The sequence below is a fragment of the Dendrobium catenatum genome, unplaced genomic scaffold (genome assembly GCF_001605985.2).
Source record: "Dendrobium catenatum unplaced genomic scaffold, ASM160598v2 fragScaff_scaffold_390, whole genome shotgun sequence".
Classification (NCBI taxonomy): Eukaryota; Viridiplantae; Streptophyta; class Magnoliopsida; order Asparagales; family Orchidaceae; genus Dendrobium; species Dendrobium catenatum.
This window is the reverse complement of record NW_021318852.1, coordinates 5,070,803-5,087,009: the sequence shown is the minus strand read 5'-3', so window position 1 is coordinate 5,087,009 and position 16,207 is coordinate 5,070,803. Positions and strand designations below refer to the sequence as shown.

General features: G+C 38.1%; 1 protein-coding gene across 4 annotated transcripts in view; it reads right to left on the bottom strand.

Annotated features, from left to right (window-relative positions):
- The window catches only part of LOC110097535 (DEAD-box ATP-dependent RNA helicase FANCM), a 43,279-nt gene that overhangs the window by 20,790 nt on the left and 6,282 nt on the right, over positions 1 to 16,207 (bottom strand). For all 4 annotated transcript variants that reach the window (XR_003700437.1, XM_020823961.2, XM_020823962.2 and 1 more), the window contains 6 exons: positions 13,754 to 13,845; positions 13,441 to 13,495; positions 13,228 to 13,349; positions 13,029 to 13,142; positions 5,719 to 5,912; positions 4,932 to 5,062 (listed from right to left, as the gene is read on the bottom strand). Coding sequence is in view for 3 of the 4 variants with exons in the window: in XM_020823961.2 (XP_020679620.1) it covers positions 4,932 to 5,062; positions 5,719 to 5,912; positions 13,029 to 13,142; positions 13,228 to 13,349; positions 13,441 to 13,495; positions 13,754 to 13,845 (708 nt within the window). In the remaining variant the exon portion in view is untranslated. The remainder of the gene's footprint in view (positions 1 to 4,931; positions 5,063 to 5,718; positions 5,913 to 13,028; positions 13,143 to 13,227; positions 13,350 to 13,440; positions 13,496 to 13,753; positions 13,846 to 16,207) is intronic.

Sequence of the window (16,207 nt, the reverse complement as noted above, 5' to 3'; positions counted from 1 at the left end):
TGACTGCCTCTTTGGTTCCTGGTTTGGGTGATTATCCGTGAGCATGGGGGGAAGATTTCTATGCTTATAATGCTTTGGTTCTTATGGAAATTAAAGTCATGTGACTCTTGGCATTCCTCTCTCTTGCCTATAAATATGAGAAGATGTTGTGAAGAAAAGAGAGTTGATATTTGTGAGCATATTTGCTATTAACCTGCGGGTTTATTCGGAAATCCTGCGGGCTCTTTCCAACCTTCTTTTCTCATCCCCTCCGGAAATCCTGCGGGCTCTTTCCACCCTTCTTTTCTCATCCCCTCCGGAAATCCTGCGGGCTCTTTCCACCCTTTCTTCTCGGGCTTCTAACCTCTTCGTCTCTCCGCAAGTGCCACTCCATCTGTATCCTTCTTCTCAACAGTGAAGCAACTTTAGGGTGTCGTGTCTTGGTTGATTTGGAAGCATTTGGGACAGTCTTGCAGTGGTGGACCATCGGTTTGCTAGTTCTATGCACTTTACTTATTTAACCTACAAATTCGATGCATGTGAGGAACCCGCTCTGACGGTTGTCTGAGGATATCGTATTTTTAAATTTCTTTATTTCTTTAAAATCTCCTAGCATCTTTTATTGTGTTTGTCAAGTTTTGGGTCGTTTGCTTTTATTTAATAAAGTTTGTTTTAAGTTCTACTCATTGTGTCAGTTTTCTTCTTGTGTGTCTACATCATTTTCTTACGTACTTTGTGACTGAATCCTAAACCCTCTCCCCAATCAACCAAACCTCTCCCCACCATTTTTCTTTACTAGTAAGAATACATAAAAATTAAATGTTCACCATATGCATTTTAAAATATATGCAAGAGTTTCAAGCCACATAGTTATTTTATTTTATATTTATTAAAATTATAGTTTTATTTAAACAATCCTATTTCTTTTAACATCATACCTTCTTATATTGTCATGAGACATTAAAAAAATATTAATATTAAATTACATGAAAGTAAAAAATATTAAGGTTTATAATCATCTAAGCTATCTAAAAAAATTATCAATTGGGTAATATTAAATGATATTTAAAATTTAATTATTTTTCTTTTATATATATAAATACGTCAAGAGAGAGAAAAAAAGAGAGTTAGACTGCAATCCTTTTAGAAGTACAGGGATTTTTCTAATTTGAAAGATTAATAAAATTCATATATAAAACCCCAAATCCTCCTATGTTGACATATAATGCATATTTGATAAATTATCAGGAGATTTTTATCTTATGAAATCATCTATCATGAGGGAACATGCATTTATATCTTCATTCTTGTTTTTATTCTCTCTTATTTGTTTCTTATTATTTTCACAATGTATGCTATAAATAGGCGTCTTTATTCCGTAAATAACATTTTACAAGAGTTTTCAACAACATGATAGTAGAGCTACACAACTAAATCATAGTAATCCTATTCACATCACCACCATCACCTCAAAACCCCTCCGTCCTTGCAAAACCTCTCATCCCCTACTCACACACCCAATATCACCCACAACAGTGTTTCATGCAACACATCCTACACACAACATATAGCCCACATGTGACCTGCCACATCCCCACCCACCAATGCCTATAAATGTTCAAGTTCAAGAAGTGCATGCTCACTAATTCCTAATTGTTGGCTCCTTACTCATTGTATGGAATTCTATTCCCCTATTTTATACTTCAACTTTCTAGCATGATTTGGGTACCTCTATGATTATATACATATATCAGTGTCATAGCTTTTGTGTCTCCACAAACTGAGATGCAAACCTTATTAAAATTGATACCAAGCATCTACTACGATCAAGGGCCTTTCGATTTCTTGTTATTTCTCACAACAAACTACATTATATTAACGTATCGCCTTAGAACGAAAGTTACACCAACAAATTTTCTAAATGGCAAGTGTTTGATTACGTCATCTTCACCTAACTAGATTAACTAAGAAGTGGCACTTTTCACTCCAAGCCCTTCTAAAAGAGTAATATTTTTCATGCCTACAATCTTTACTCTAAGCTCTCCTCTCCAATAAGCTTGTATGCAAATCCAAAATTACAACACCACCCTAAGTGACTAATGGTACAAGTCACTCCAATATTATCCTTTCATAACAAACCTGACTATCTTGTAGAAGAAAATCAAAGAGTTCAAGTCTGCCAAATATATACCTGACATGCATCATTTGGTACAAGGTGTATAATCTTAATTAATGGCCGACTCCACAATACCTAATATTGAAATCTCTCTTTTCCAAATTCTTCCTATCACAGAACTCCCACCCCTAAATCATACAATATTGATTAATCATTTTTGGCGACTAACTCTAGAGATGGTAGGGGCAATCACAATTGAGGTGGTAAGACAAATGGTGGTTGTGGTTGCGACCAAGGCCAAAATATATTTTCCCCTTGCCCTCATTATAGTAGCACTAATCATCCTATAAATTTTGGGAGAAATTCAATTATCGCTCCACTGCAGCATGTTTTGACATTCAATATGACTCTTCCTACTCAACAGGTGCCTCTTATGAATAGATTATTATGTCGTAGAAAGATTATGATTGACTAATTCAACAATGACATACATTTGTCTATCTCTTAGGTTGTCTATTCTTTGGATATGCTCACGTGCACCATTTCATATGATAGATACACCATACATTCTCATCTCTTCACATGTTTTCTCTATCACCTACCATTATTGTTAGTAGTTCCCCCTTTCTTATTGCTAGAAAGTGTTGCATCCCTCTAAACATCTCTTTACACCTTCAAATCACTATTTATTACGTTATTATAACAACTAATCATTCAGTAAAATTCTACCACTCAAATTAGGATTGGTAATTAATACATACTTCTTACACATCTACAAAGTTCAAGATTTCAAGACAACATGTTGTCACCATACTTAAAATAGCAATAAGGCAAGCTAAGATGCAAGGGTCATAAATGATTATACTAAAGGACATTGGTTGTAACACAAAGGTGATGTGAAACAAACAACGAAATTGCATTTGAGATTATCAAGAAATTTGTTTTAGCAATGAGTTTATAAGATTAATGTTTCACTAAGTTAGGATTTTAGATTTCGTAGTTATTGACTTGCTTCTAGCATGCAGTTACACGGTAGATTTATAGAGCGATTCAAGATAATAACAAGGCGATAGCAAGACAAATATGCAATTAACAATAATCTGGCACTTAACAAATAGAACTTTCACTTTCGAGTTTCTCTCTCGATCACTCCTTATTAGTAGGGTTAGCGGAGGATGAAGGTTAGCAAACCCAGTGACGCCACTGAAAGATGTTGGCAGTTAGGAGGGGATAGAGGGAAGTCGGCCACGGAGGAGAAGGCGTGGGGGTAAATTAGGTCTAGGATGGTGGGAGAGGAAAAAGAACAAAATCTGAAATTTCTCTCAAATTTTGTTTAATTGGGTGTTAGGGAATTTCAAATTTTGAAATTTGAAATTGGGAGGATTAGGAGGGAAATAGGTTTGGGATCTTAATTAATTGGATCCTTAATGAGATACCAATTAATGAAGGTTGGTGAGGTGGAGAAAATATTTTGGGAAGAAAAAAAATCTGATTTTTAATTTCAGATTTTGAATTGGAAGGAGGGAGAATTAATGTGAATTCAAAATCCCCAAATTAGGGCTAGGGATCCGGCGGTTTTAGGAGGGGATTAAGGGAGCATTAATTGGAATTTGAATTGGATTGGAGAGAAATCATGAGGGAGAGGGGGGGGGGGCGCCATGAGGGGGGGGGGGGCGCCATGTAGAGAGGGGAGAGAGGGAGTTTGTGTTTAATAATTGAGCCCCCAAGGAAATTAATGTGATTGTAATCAAATCTGATTTTAATTTCAGATTTGATTTAAATTGAATAACTTCCAAATGGGGTTTAGCTCTCTTGGAAGGGGTTTTAAAATTCAAAATAGATTGATTGCCAACAAGGATTCTTTCCTAAATAGCATGAAGGTAATTTAGGAAAGTAATTATGACAAAATTCGAAATTCGAAATTCAAATTTGGTGGACTAGGGATTATGGGCCGGCGGGTTAAGCATGAAGAGGGGGAGAGGGGAGAGGGGAGGGCTAGCTGGCGGCTGGACTGGTGGTTGGCGACTTGGGCGGCCAAGGGAAGGGTCGGCGGGTTGGGTATGGGCTGTTTTGGAGAGGAGAAGAGGGTGAAGATGGTGTTGTCGGCAGGATGAGCAAGAGAAGGGGGTGGGGATGGAGGGGGAGGGAAGAACCGAGGAACCGCGAACCTTGGAATTCACCAAGATTGACGGGTATTGCAATCACCCACTTGGGGTTGCTCTTCTCAAGAACTCACCAAGAGATCATGTAAGAAAGGGGAAATTTTCATTCTTAAGCATCATTGAAAAATAATACAAAGACTAGTCCTTCATATATAGGTCTCCAAAACACAAAATGTAAAAGACACAAATGCCCTCAGGCTACAACATGACATAAATCCCACATAGGGGTACAAATGAAAATCTGAAAAAAAAATAAAAGAAATGCACTAAAACATCATCAATAAAGACTATAAATTGTAGCCGTCGATCTACGATCCCGCCGATGTCGAAATGTATGGTGGATGTCCTCATCAAAAGGTTGTTGACAATAACTGATGTATGATGAGGAGCAAAGATCCATCTGTAAGGTGGGAAGGTATATTGATGTGAAATGAATAGAAAACAGAGTAGTAGATAAATGGTTAAAAGTTCTACCATAAAAAGCATAGCCCACTCCTAGAAGTTGGGATAAGATTAATGCCAATAATGATGACTAAGTTTTTTCACTGAAACATTTTTAGGCATTTTCATTTTGATGATGCAAGCTGGAAATAATAACTGCATTGAAGTAAATGCTTTAAAAAACAGATGCAGGTATTGCAGATACTTAAATCAGATTAAGGCTAAAGACATACTGAAATGATCAACCAAAATTTCCAACAATTTAACCATTTTGGGAGTTGGAGCACCATGAGACAAGCTTTGTTCCATCAAGAGCTTTGCTTTCCAAAAAGCCTCAATCTTAGAAACAAGCTTGGAAAATGACCTGCAACACGTATTCCTCTTGACATGTATAGTTAAATTTGAACCAAAGTGATAATTTGGAGCTCAGAGAATCAAGAGAAATTAGAGTTTGCAAATAAAAATACATCGGTAAATAAATTCATAATTAAAAAATTCTAGTTTCAAGAACAGGTCTTGATTATTCCAAATAACATAAAACTTTACTAGAATGACAGAAACAAACAAGGAAGAAAACTTAATGTCATTGAAATATTTGATTTAATTAAATTTACGTAATTTTTCAAAAAAAATCAAGAGAAAACGCTGATTGAATGTGTACAATTCAATGCAGGACTTTCAACTTCTCTCAAGTAAACAAGACATCAAGCTACACAAGCACCAGTTTTCTATTCATTAATAGTTTAGAAGATGGATATGAGAAAATCGCTTATAAAGAATTTTGTCTAAGACAAATAGAATAGCTTGTACAATTATAGTAAAGCCCAAAAGGTGAAGGCATGCCAATAATTATTAGAGACAATGACTTGATAAAGAAAAGAAAATTGAGACAAAAAACTTAAAAATATGCAAAAACCATTTTAGCATGCCGCACAAACTAAAGCAAACCCATTCTTACTCAAAAAATATAAAAAGAATATTAGTCAATAAAGCATGAGTACAGAAAATGCATGCACATACCCTTTTTTCAACTTCTCCTGGAGCATCTCATAAGCTGGCCTTATACCATGGCTTGAAAGTAACTTCCTTATGTGATAAAAGGTGATAAGAGCGCAGAAATTTGCCTCTATTTCTCCATGCCTCGAAGTAGGCAAATTATGTGGCGGTGCTTGACGAAATTTGTCCCTTAAATTGAGTAATTCAGATGGACTCAACTGTTTGTGATCAAAGACAATATGATTAATAAATAAATAAACAAATTATAACCAGCAAGCCTATTCCAACCTTGCACAAATGTTATATTGCTATAAGATCAAACATTACAAGGACCAAAGTTATAAAGCATACAAAATAACAAAAGACGGCATTATCAGAATAGTTTATCCCAAACAGTAAAGATCAGTGTCAGCCTGTCAGGCAATTGGTATGATTTACTTTCCCCTAGGATACATTTCTAAAGGTTTTCATGCATGTCACTTTTGGCCCCAACACCCACCCATCTAACCCTCAAAAACATACAGACAATAAATCTAAATAAATTGATAACAAAAAAAAAGATTCATATGAATATTACAATGTGACTCTGTTTCACAAGGTTAACATGCAAATATCATCTTAAATCTATTTCACGTCATTTTTTTCTCCATGAATCCCACCTCGTTCTAAACAATATTTTCCTGCTAACTTAGATTTTCATGTCTAAAAGAAGAGTTCATGCAGAGTAATGTGGAGCTTTCCTATTCCAATCCTATTCCTACAGTTATGTGCTTCTTCATATGATTTCGCCAAGCTCCTACTCCTATGGGCTTTAAATTGACACAAGCTCTGTTTCTTGGATTTCCTATATCTACGGGCTCTGGGATTATGGTCAGCTCTGTTTCACGGATTTCTGACCAGCGGGCTTTACATATGTACATGGCTTGCTCTGCTTAATGGCTTTCCTATTATAATGGGAGAGAAATCATTGCTTCTCAGTTCTGCTTTACAGGATTTTGAGGTGTCTGGCTTTATCATGGTCTTGCGTTCTGATGCGATTTGGAAGTGAAACATCAAAATAGAGAAGAAGAAATTGCCATAACACAAATATTATGGCTGATTTTGATTAATACTTTAACAATAATAAAAGATACAATTGATCTACTATTCAAGAGGTAGATCGACTCTCCCACAAACCCTAGATGCCGCTAGGAAATTTTCAAAGAAAAGCTATAGCAGAAATAACAATGGCATAATCTAAAAATAATACATAGTTAGCCCTAAATAGGCTCCCCTACTTCCCTCCCAAGTTAGCCTCCTTTCCTTAATTTATTCACTCTCAATTTTGAACTCTTTCCCTAAATAATTCCCTCCCAATTATCATTAAAACCTTCCTAAATCTCTCCCTCTATTTCTCTTTCTAGTTTCTAATATATTGAATTAAATTTTTCTTGGGCCACACAAGGGGGACCGAACCCTCCTCACTAGAACCGTCCAGCTCTCCTGTTGGGTCCGATTCAGAGGAACCGGGCGTAACAATACTCGCCCCCCAAAGACACACCTTGTCCTCAAGGTGGAATGATGGAACTGTCTCATAATCGACTCCCATGTAGCATCATGCTCTGGCAAATCCTTCCACTTGATTAATACTTCTTCTGCCCCTGTTTTTTCTCTGCACACACCTTCTACACCTAGAGGTTTCAAAATGACCTCCATGTCTTCTGCCAAAGTCGAGGATAGTGAAGATGATGTGTAATCTCCTATCGCCTTCCTCAGCTACGAGACATGAAAGACGAGATGCAATGTTGATGAAGGTGGTGGCCTCAATCGATAAGTCACTGCTCCAATGCGCTCCACAATCTCAAAGGTCCGAAGTATCGTAGGGACAATTTCTCATTCCTTCTCCTTGCTAGTATCTTCTGTCTGTAGGGCCTCAACTTTAAATAAATCATATCTCCTAGCTCGAAGTGTACTTCTCTCCTGTGCTCATCCGCCTTTCTTTTCATGATCTGTTGGGCTCTCAATAAATGTTCCTAGAGCTCAAATAATACCCCATCCCTTTCCTCTAAGTACTGGGCTACACTGGATACTAGTGAAGTGTTGTGTTCATAATAAATTAAATGAGGTGGGTCTATCCCATAGAAAATCTTGAGGGGGTGGTCAGTGCAGCAGAATAGTACGAGGTGTTGTACCAATATTTGGCCTAAGTGATCCACTTTGCCCAATTCTTCAGCAGATTTGATATGAAGCATCTCAAATAGGTCTCTACACTTATGTTTACTACCTTTGTTTGGCCATCCGTCTGGGGATGGTATGTCGTGCTCCTCTTTAGGATTGACAACTCCTTCCATTAACGGCTAAGGAACACCTTGTCTCTGTTTGACACAATGGATTCTGAAAATTCATGCAAGCGCACCACTGCTCATATGAAAGCAGTAGCCACAGATATCATAGTGCAATGGTGCTTCAGAGGAATGAAGTGTGCATATTTGCTCAGATGATCCACATTTATCGAAATAACTGATAACCCCTCCGAAAGAGGAAACCCTTCGATAAAATCCATCGTCACTTCCTCCCACACCTTTTTTAGCAGAGCTAGAGGCTGTAGTAACCCTGCTAGCATCATGGCTAAATACATGTGCCTCTGACACACATCACATCTCGCTACCCAATCCTCCAAATTGAAGCACATCCCCACCCAGTTTAATTTTGTTGAAAGCCGACTGCAGGTTTTCTGAGCTCCTAATGTCATCCCACTGCACTGTCATGAAACTCCTGCAATAGCTTAAGGATATATCCTGAACCCTCGGTAAAATGAATCACCCCTGATGTAGTAGTTGGGCGCCCATCAGTATGTAACCAAGATGACTGGCCAGGTGCTGCAACAAATTAGCTCTGATCTTCCTTAAACCCCCATCTTGTTCACTCTCCTGTCTCAGGGCTCCCCAATCTAAGACCATAGGTACTGATAGAACTGTCAAGTGTGGCTTGTCCGTCTTCCGAGATAGTGCATCTGCGGCCTTGTTCTCCAGTCCCGGGTGATATTGAATCTCGAAACTATATCCCAACAACTTTGACAACCACCTCTAATGTTCCATAGTCACTATCCTTTGCTCCAGTAGAAACTTCAGGCTCCTCTGGTCTATCTTGACGACAAAATGTCGCCCCAACAAATAAGGTCGCCACTTTTGAATGGACAAGAAAATTGTCATTAAGTCTCACTCACATACGAAATTGAGCCTCGCTCTAGCAGTGAGCATCTAACTGAAATAAGCAATGAGTCGATGATCCTACATAAGCAATGCCCCTAGTTGGTATCCAGATGCATCTATCTCCACCACAATGGTTTGCTGAAGTTTGAAAGTGCTAACGTTGGCACGCTGGTCATGATCTTCTTCAACTGCTTGAAGGCCTGTGTCACTGTTTCCCCCCAATTGAAACTGTCCTTCTTTAGCTGCTCCGTCAGGATGCCATGCTATTGTGTCATACCCTCGCACAAACTTCCGATAATATTTGGTGAGGCCTGAGAATCCTCTCAATGCCTTCAGGTTCTTAGGTAAAAGTTAGTCCAATATAGCCTCAATCTTGGATTGGCCTGTCGCTACCCTTGCTCTGCTTACCATATGCCCTAATTCCACCTGCGACTGTGCAAAATAACATTTCTGCATGTTAGCATACAGTTGGTGCTCCCTCAAAGTCTCCAATATAGACCTCAGGCGATCCACATGCTCTGTCTTCATACAACTGTAGATCAAGATGTCATCCAAAAATACCAAGACGAACTTTCTAAGGGTTGGAAAACCAGGTTCATTAGGGGCTGAAAAGTGGTTGGGGCGTTGGTAAGACCAAAAGACATCACCAAGAACTCGTAGTGACCCTCATTAGTCCTGAAAGCTATCTGGTGTACATCCTTAGTCTTCATTATGATCTGGTGGTATCCTGACTTCAGGTCAATCTTTAAAAAAATGATCGCTCCAAACAGCTCATCCAAGAACTCATCAATTACAGGGATAGGAAACCTGTCCAACATCATTTCCTTGTTCAGGGCCCTATAATACACACAAAATCTCCAATTGCCATCCTTTTTCCCTAATAAAATTGGAGATGAAAAGGGGCTCACACTGGACCTGATAATCCCTGCCTCCAAATCTTTCTGATGAATTTCTTTATCTCATCCTTCTAAATCTGTGTGTACTGGTACACTCGAACACTGATAGAGGAAGCTCCCTTCTTCAAGGTAATATCATGCTCGTGCTCCCAGGGTGACGATAATTCGCTAGGCTGCTAAAAACCCCCAAGAAACTGTTGCAGAAGCTGATGTACACACTATGGAACCTTATCTGCCTCTAGATCTTAGATCACTTCCCAACTCTGCAGTTGTACCAGGTATCCCAGCCCTGCTCCTTATATTGTCTTGACCATGATTTTGAGTGAAATCATAATTTTGCATAGGCTGACATCCCCTCGTAGCATCACCTTCTTCCCCTCCATCTGAATCTCTATAATCAAGGACTTCCAGTCCACCTTGATCTCCCCGATAATCTGTAACCACTTCATCCATAAGATCACATCAGTGCTCCCAAATCCAAGGGAAGAAAATCCTTCATTATATTTATGCCCTGGAGTGTCAGCACCAACCACCTGCAAATCCCCCTATTCTTCTCTACCTTTCTTGTTCCCATCATGACTCCTAAGATCCTTATATCCACTAAGACCACCACTGGTTGCTCCTCAATCTGTCCCCTCACCTTCATGGTGTAATTTGGAGTAAATCCCACCACATAATTTACTGTAGTGCTCTCTTCAAAGTGTATGTGATCTCTCCCTTCTTTCGCTTCCTTCAGGTCCTCACTGTTAGTCTCATCCTCCTCACAAACCAAAAGGACCTACCGATTGGATGGTGCATACTTCTCATCACAACAAAAGCACAGACCTTTTGCTCTGTTGTCCTGCACCTCCGCCTCTGTGAGATGCTTAAAGTTGGCCTCGGGGTGAACCCCCCCCCCCCAAACTCTTATCCCTTCGTGCCTCCCGCTGAAATGATATTGTCTTGGTCCTCGATGCGAATGAAGTTGCGGTACTTCTGTAAGAGCCTCCCGCAACCCCACTCTCACTACTTCTCTCCATCTGTCTCTGATCCTCTACTATTTGTACTAGCTCCATAATCTCCTTCAACCCCCTCGGCCTCAGCACTCGAAGGTTCGCTAGTGTGTCAAGCTTGAGGCCCTTCATGAAAATTTCCTCTAAAATTGCCTCCAAAATTCCCCTCAGCCTTCCTGACAACAACTCGAATCTTTCCCTATACTCCATGAAAGTCCCCTCTTGAGTCAATGCAAGGAATTGCTCGAATAAGTCTCCTTCCTGAATGGCTTGGAAAAGTTCCAACAAGTAATCCTTAAATTCTTCCCATGAATGGATCAGATATCTAGCCTCTCTCCACTAGACCCAAGCGAGTTTTTTCCCTCCAGACATAACCCTATGACCATCTCTAAACCCATTCACCGTAAAATATCTCACCACCTGATATACCCGCCCATGAGCATCCTTCCCTTCAAACACTGACATCTTCAGCTTCCTCACCTTTGCTTCTCCACCCCAACTTCCTCTTCTGCCACTGGTTCCCCCTGTGAAACAAGGGTGGGAATCCCGCCTTTCTTCCATAAGCCTCCTATGATCTGATCCCCATGGCTAGGTTCATCCACCTTCTTCTCTGGTTGCCCATTCCCCTTGCCTAAGTGGCCTTCCGTAGTAGTCAGTCACTCCACCACCCCGCCATAAAACTCCTTTCTTGCTGCCCTTCTATCTAAAACTCCTGATTCACCTCTTATTGGAGCCCTAGACAGTGGTTCTTGATGAAAGAAGCTTTTCTCTTCGAACTCTTCCCGACTGACCTCTTTCCCCATAGTTGCGCTCAAGAGAATCCCAATCGATTCTAAATTAGGGTTAGCAATTGGAACCCCCGGTGAAGTTTTTGTTTACATCTCTAAGAGCTTCCTTAACATCTCCTCCACCCCACCTAAACGATTTTTCATGGATTAAAACCTTCCTTCCATGGCTGAGACGTCGGATATGAATTGCTCCATCCTGCCTTCCAACGTATCCACCTTCTTTGTTGTCATTGTCTCAAAAAAAAAAACACTCTGATACCAATTTAATTCGATTTGGAAATGAAAATAGCAAAATATAGAATAAGAAATGGCTAGAACACAAATATTATGGTTGATTTTGATTAATACTTAAACAATAATAAAAGATACAATTGATTTGCTATTCGAGAGGTAGATCATCTCTCCCACAAACCCTAGACACCGATAGGGAACTCTAAAAGAAAAGCTACGGCAGAAATAACAATTGTACAATTTGAAAATAATACATAGTTAGCAATAAATAGGCTCCCTTCTCTCCCAAATCAGCCCTCTTTTCTTAATTAATTCCCTCTCAATTTTGAGCTCTTCCCTAAATAATTCTCTCAGTTATCATTAAAACCTTCCTAAATCTCTCCATCTATTTCTCTTTCTAATATATTGAATTAAATTATTATTGGGCCCCACAAGGGCGCCGAACCCCCTTCACTAGAACCGCCCAGCTCTCCTGTTGGGTCAAGTTCAAAGGAACCGGGCATAACACATTCATACATGCTTTGGGAATCTGTATGATTCACAGATTATTTAATACAATTTGTGTCTCTTATCCGGGGCTCCTTATCCATGGGTGTCTACTCAATGGTTGCCAATAAATAGATGCCTTTTGAGGCATGTAAAATCAATCAATGGCATGAATAAAATTTAATTTTGGATGTGAAGACCATCTGCTTTGCATGGGGATCCCTGATCATGTGTCTGACCTAAAATCCTATAGGGAGAGAGTCTATCCTTTTTAAAGCGTGGGCCTTTCTAATTGATCTCTTTTCCTATTATGCATTCTTCTCATTTCTTACTTTCATTATTTTGTGGTTAACAAGGGAGAATTATTTTCATTCAGATCTATTAAACTTGTTTCTTTTATTAATATGAAATCATAATTGATTATGTTGTTTTTATGATATATAATCCTCATTCTTAACTCCTATTAGGAGACAAAAATCCTTTCACTGAAACTTGGGTTTCATTTATTTTCCTATCATGCGTCGCTAATAAAATATAATTATGAGGGACATCTTGCTTCCTAAGTGGAAATTTCAATGTTATATTTGCATCTCATTAAATTATCATAGAATTAAATATAGATCTTCATTAGAAATTCTAGACCCTAAAACATCCATCAAGAGATTATAGTACAATCCACAAGAAAATAATCCAAATTCAACTAAACGTAACAAGCATTTGGAAGAAGACAACAAACATGTCAGAACATACGGTTGAGAAGTCCCTCTGAGGAAGTGCTACAATGTCCCTAAGGCGAGCAACAAATGGCTGTATAGCCTGTAAAAGAATACTATTGATTCCAATAGCATCCTTGCCCATTGGGACCTGAAGTTATTATTAACAGAATTACTATGTGACTAGAAAGAAAATATGAAATTTTACAGGTAAAAGAATTTATTTCAGCACTTACCTCTATTAATTCAAGTTTCCTGCTGTGCACATATGGACTTACATCACGATCACTTTCATGGCGATACTCTAGGGTTGAAATGCATAGGTTATCAATGACTTTCTGAATTGTCTGGTGCTTTGCTGAGTAACCAGATTACATAAAACATTTCTTATGAAAAAGAGAAACTGAACAGTGGAAAATGTAATTTAGTAGCATAAACACTAGACTTACATCCTGGAGTTGCAGTCAAAGCTAATATTCTTAGTTGCACAGGCATTGCCATCAACTACATCCACAAAAAAAGGGAACAACAAATTAAAGGCATTCACAGTCAGCATACTAGTAGATCCATGAGTGAACTATTAGTTAGGGATACTAATTAAGGTTTCTTTTGGGACGGCTTTCTTGCTGCTTCTTAAAGTGTTTTTAATACAAAAATTTTAATTTTTGTACTAAAAAGCTGCTTAAGGAAACAGTAAGAAAGCCGTCCCAAACAAAAGCCTAAATCGTAAGAAATTGTAATGAGGGGAATAAATACACATGCCTCTCGAACTGCAACACAGTAAGAATAGTTTCCCATAGCTCGATGAGCTTCATCAAAAACCAAACAGACAAGTTGTCTCACCAAGCATATGCCTGAGGAAACCAAGATTGTATAAGTTCATGCACTAAGAAAAAAAAAGGAAGACAGCAATAGAAACAGAATGATTATAGGATAAAGCCAACAAGCTACAATGTTTAGACCTGGAATGATTAAAGGAAAACAGTAACATAATAAAGCTCTAATGTTTATAAAATGTATTTAGATATGGAGTCCAAGTTAACAAGTTACAACATTATATTAAGAGAATACTAAAGAAACACGATCTAACAAAAAACATAAGGAAAAAAAAGAACCACATCATTTTTAAAGAAAAAAGTTCAAAGAAACATATGCAGCTCAAATCAGATGATCAATTAGAATTTCAACTTCAAACAGCAAGAAGTTTAAATTGAATCCATTATCCGATTCGTACCCTCAATATTAGTAATGTAGAGAACCTTATTCATTCAACAAATTATCCGTTAAATTGAATATCTAGTCTTCACAAGAATGTCTTTTGATATCAACAGTAAAAAGGGTGGAAATATCTAAATAGATAAAAGGATTGGAAATAAAAGGGTTGTAGTCTCTGCTCGGAATAAATAAATAAATAAAAGGCATGAATAAAGATTAGCATCAAAGTTGAGAACATTTCTATAATAAAAAGGATTAAAAGGTATATAATGATTACGCTAAGGGTGAAAAAGTTGGCGTAGCAGTCATTGAACTTAAATAACAAGTCAATTCACTACTACCATGATTTTGGGGATTAGTAAAGTAACATGCCAGGCCACAATACAATATATTGCATGGCAGATGCAATTACAATATGAAAAATAAACTTGGGATTCAAGAATGTTCGAACTTATCAATAGAAAGAGAAAACAACTCATCTACTTCTTAAACCTTACATAAGTAGGCGCCGATTTATGTCATTCATAAAATAATTTTGAATGTCAACTCTTGAGAACTTCTTGTATGAAAATACAAGCATCCAAATTGTCAAATTATTAAAAAATAGGGTCATTGATAGTACACTTGCAAGACAATTCAACCCTAGCTCAAGATCATCTCAAATTCATTAAATTTGATCTCAAATCACGTCAAGTTTGATTAAACCTGTCTCAATTTGATCTCAATTTGAGTTAGGTATGACCAATTAATTTTGATTTGATCTTATTGATCCATGCCACAGGCCATTCCAATTTCAAATAATCTACAATCTCCCAAGGCATTTTTAGTTAAGACTTCAAGTAAACTAATGCACTCAATGAATAGTTTAAACTAGATTAATACTTATTCATTTTTGTTCAAGTTACTAGTAAGTAAATAAGTTTGAATATTTTTTTTTTAAACTGACAAAACAAAATGAACCAAACTCGAATACAATATAACTCATTTATTTTTATTGACAAACTGATGAGGACATCTACCAGGGATTCAGACATGTGTATCATCGGGAATCGTAGATCGATGGCTACGATTCAGAGTCTGTCTTTTTTTATGTATTTTTTATTCTATGTATTATGTTGCATTTGAGTTTTCCCATTTTACCCCTATGGGGAATTGAGTCTGTGTTGTAGCCCGAGGGCACTTTAGTCTTTTCGGTTTTTCTTTCCTTTGGACCTATTTATAGGAGACCTATTGCATTGTATGGGATGATGAATGATATGATATTTTATTTTGTCTTCTTCTTCTTCTTGTGAGTGCACTAGAGAGAAGGGAGAAAGAGCTCAAGGTGAGCAAGCGCAATACCCACCAATCGTTGGAAGAGTCTGCGGCTCGTGGTTTCTTTCTATTTTCTTTTAATCTTCTCCACCTTTCCCCCACCCCACCCATCTACTTCCCTAGCCTCCACCGCCGGCCATCTTCCCCTTCCCAAATCACCCCATAACTCCACCACCAAAACCCCACCCGCCGGCTTAATCCCTCTCCCCACCCCAACCCGGCGCCAATCCCTCCCTCTTCCCCTTGTCGTCGGCCACCTCATTGCTCCCCATCATTATGATAATGCCAATCATCATAATGATTCCCTAGATTGGCTCAAACAAGTAAAGGAAATATTTGAATTCATTTGAATTTCAAATACTTTCCATATTAAAAAAGTCTAAATAAGGAAAGTATATAATCATGAGTCCAATTTGAAATTAAATTTGATTGGATTTAATATTAGCTCTCCTAATTTACAAAGACTTGTTTGGAAGCTAATAATTCTCTCCCCAATCCCCTCCACCCCCTCATAAAGCCGTCGGCCCCATGATGGGCTTCACCCATTAATTTCCCACTTAATCCCTAAGCCCTATTTGAAATTTGAATTTAATTTCAAAATGTTTCCCTCCAAATTCACTTAAACTGAAATTAAATTCAGATTATCTAATCCCAAACTCTTCCTAATTCAAACCCTAGCCGCCTCCC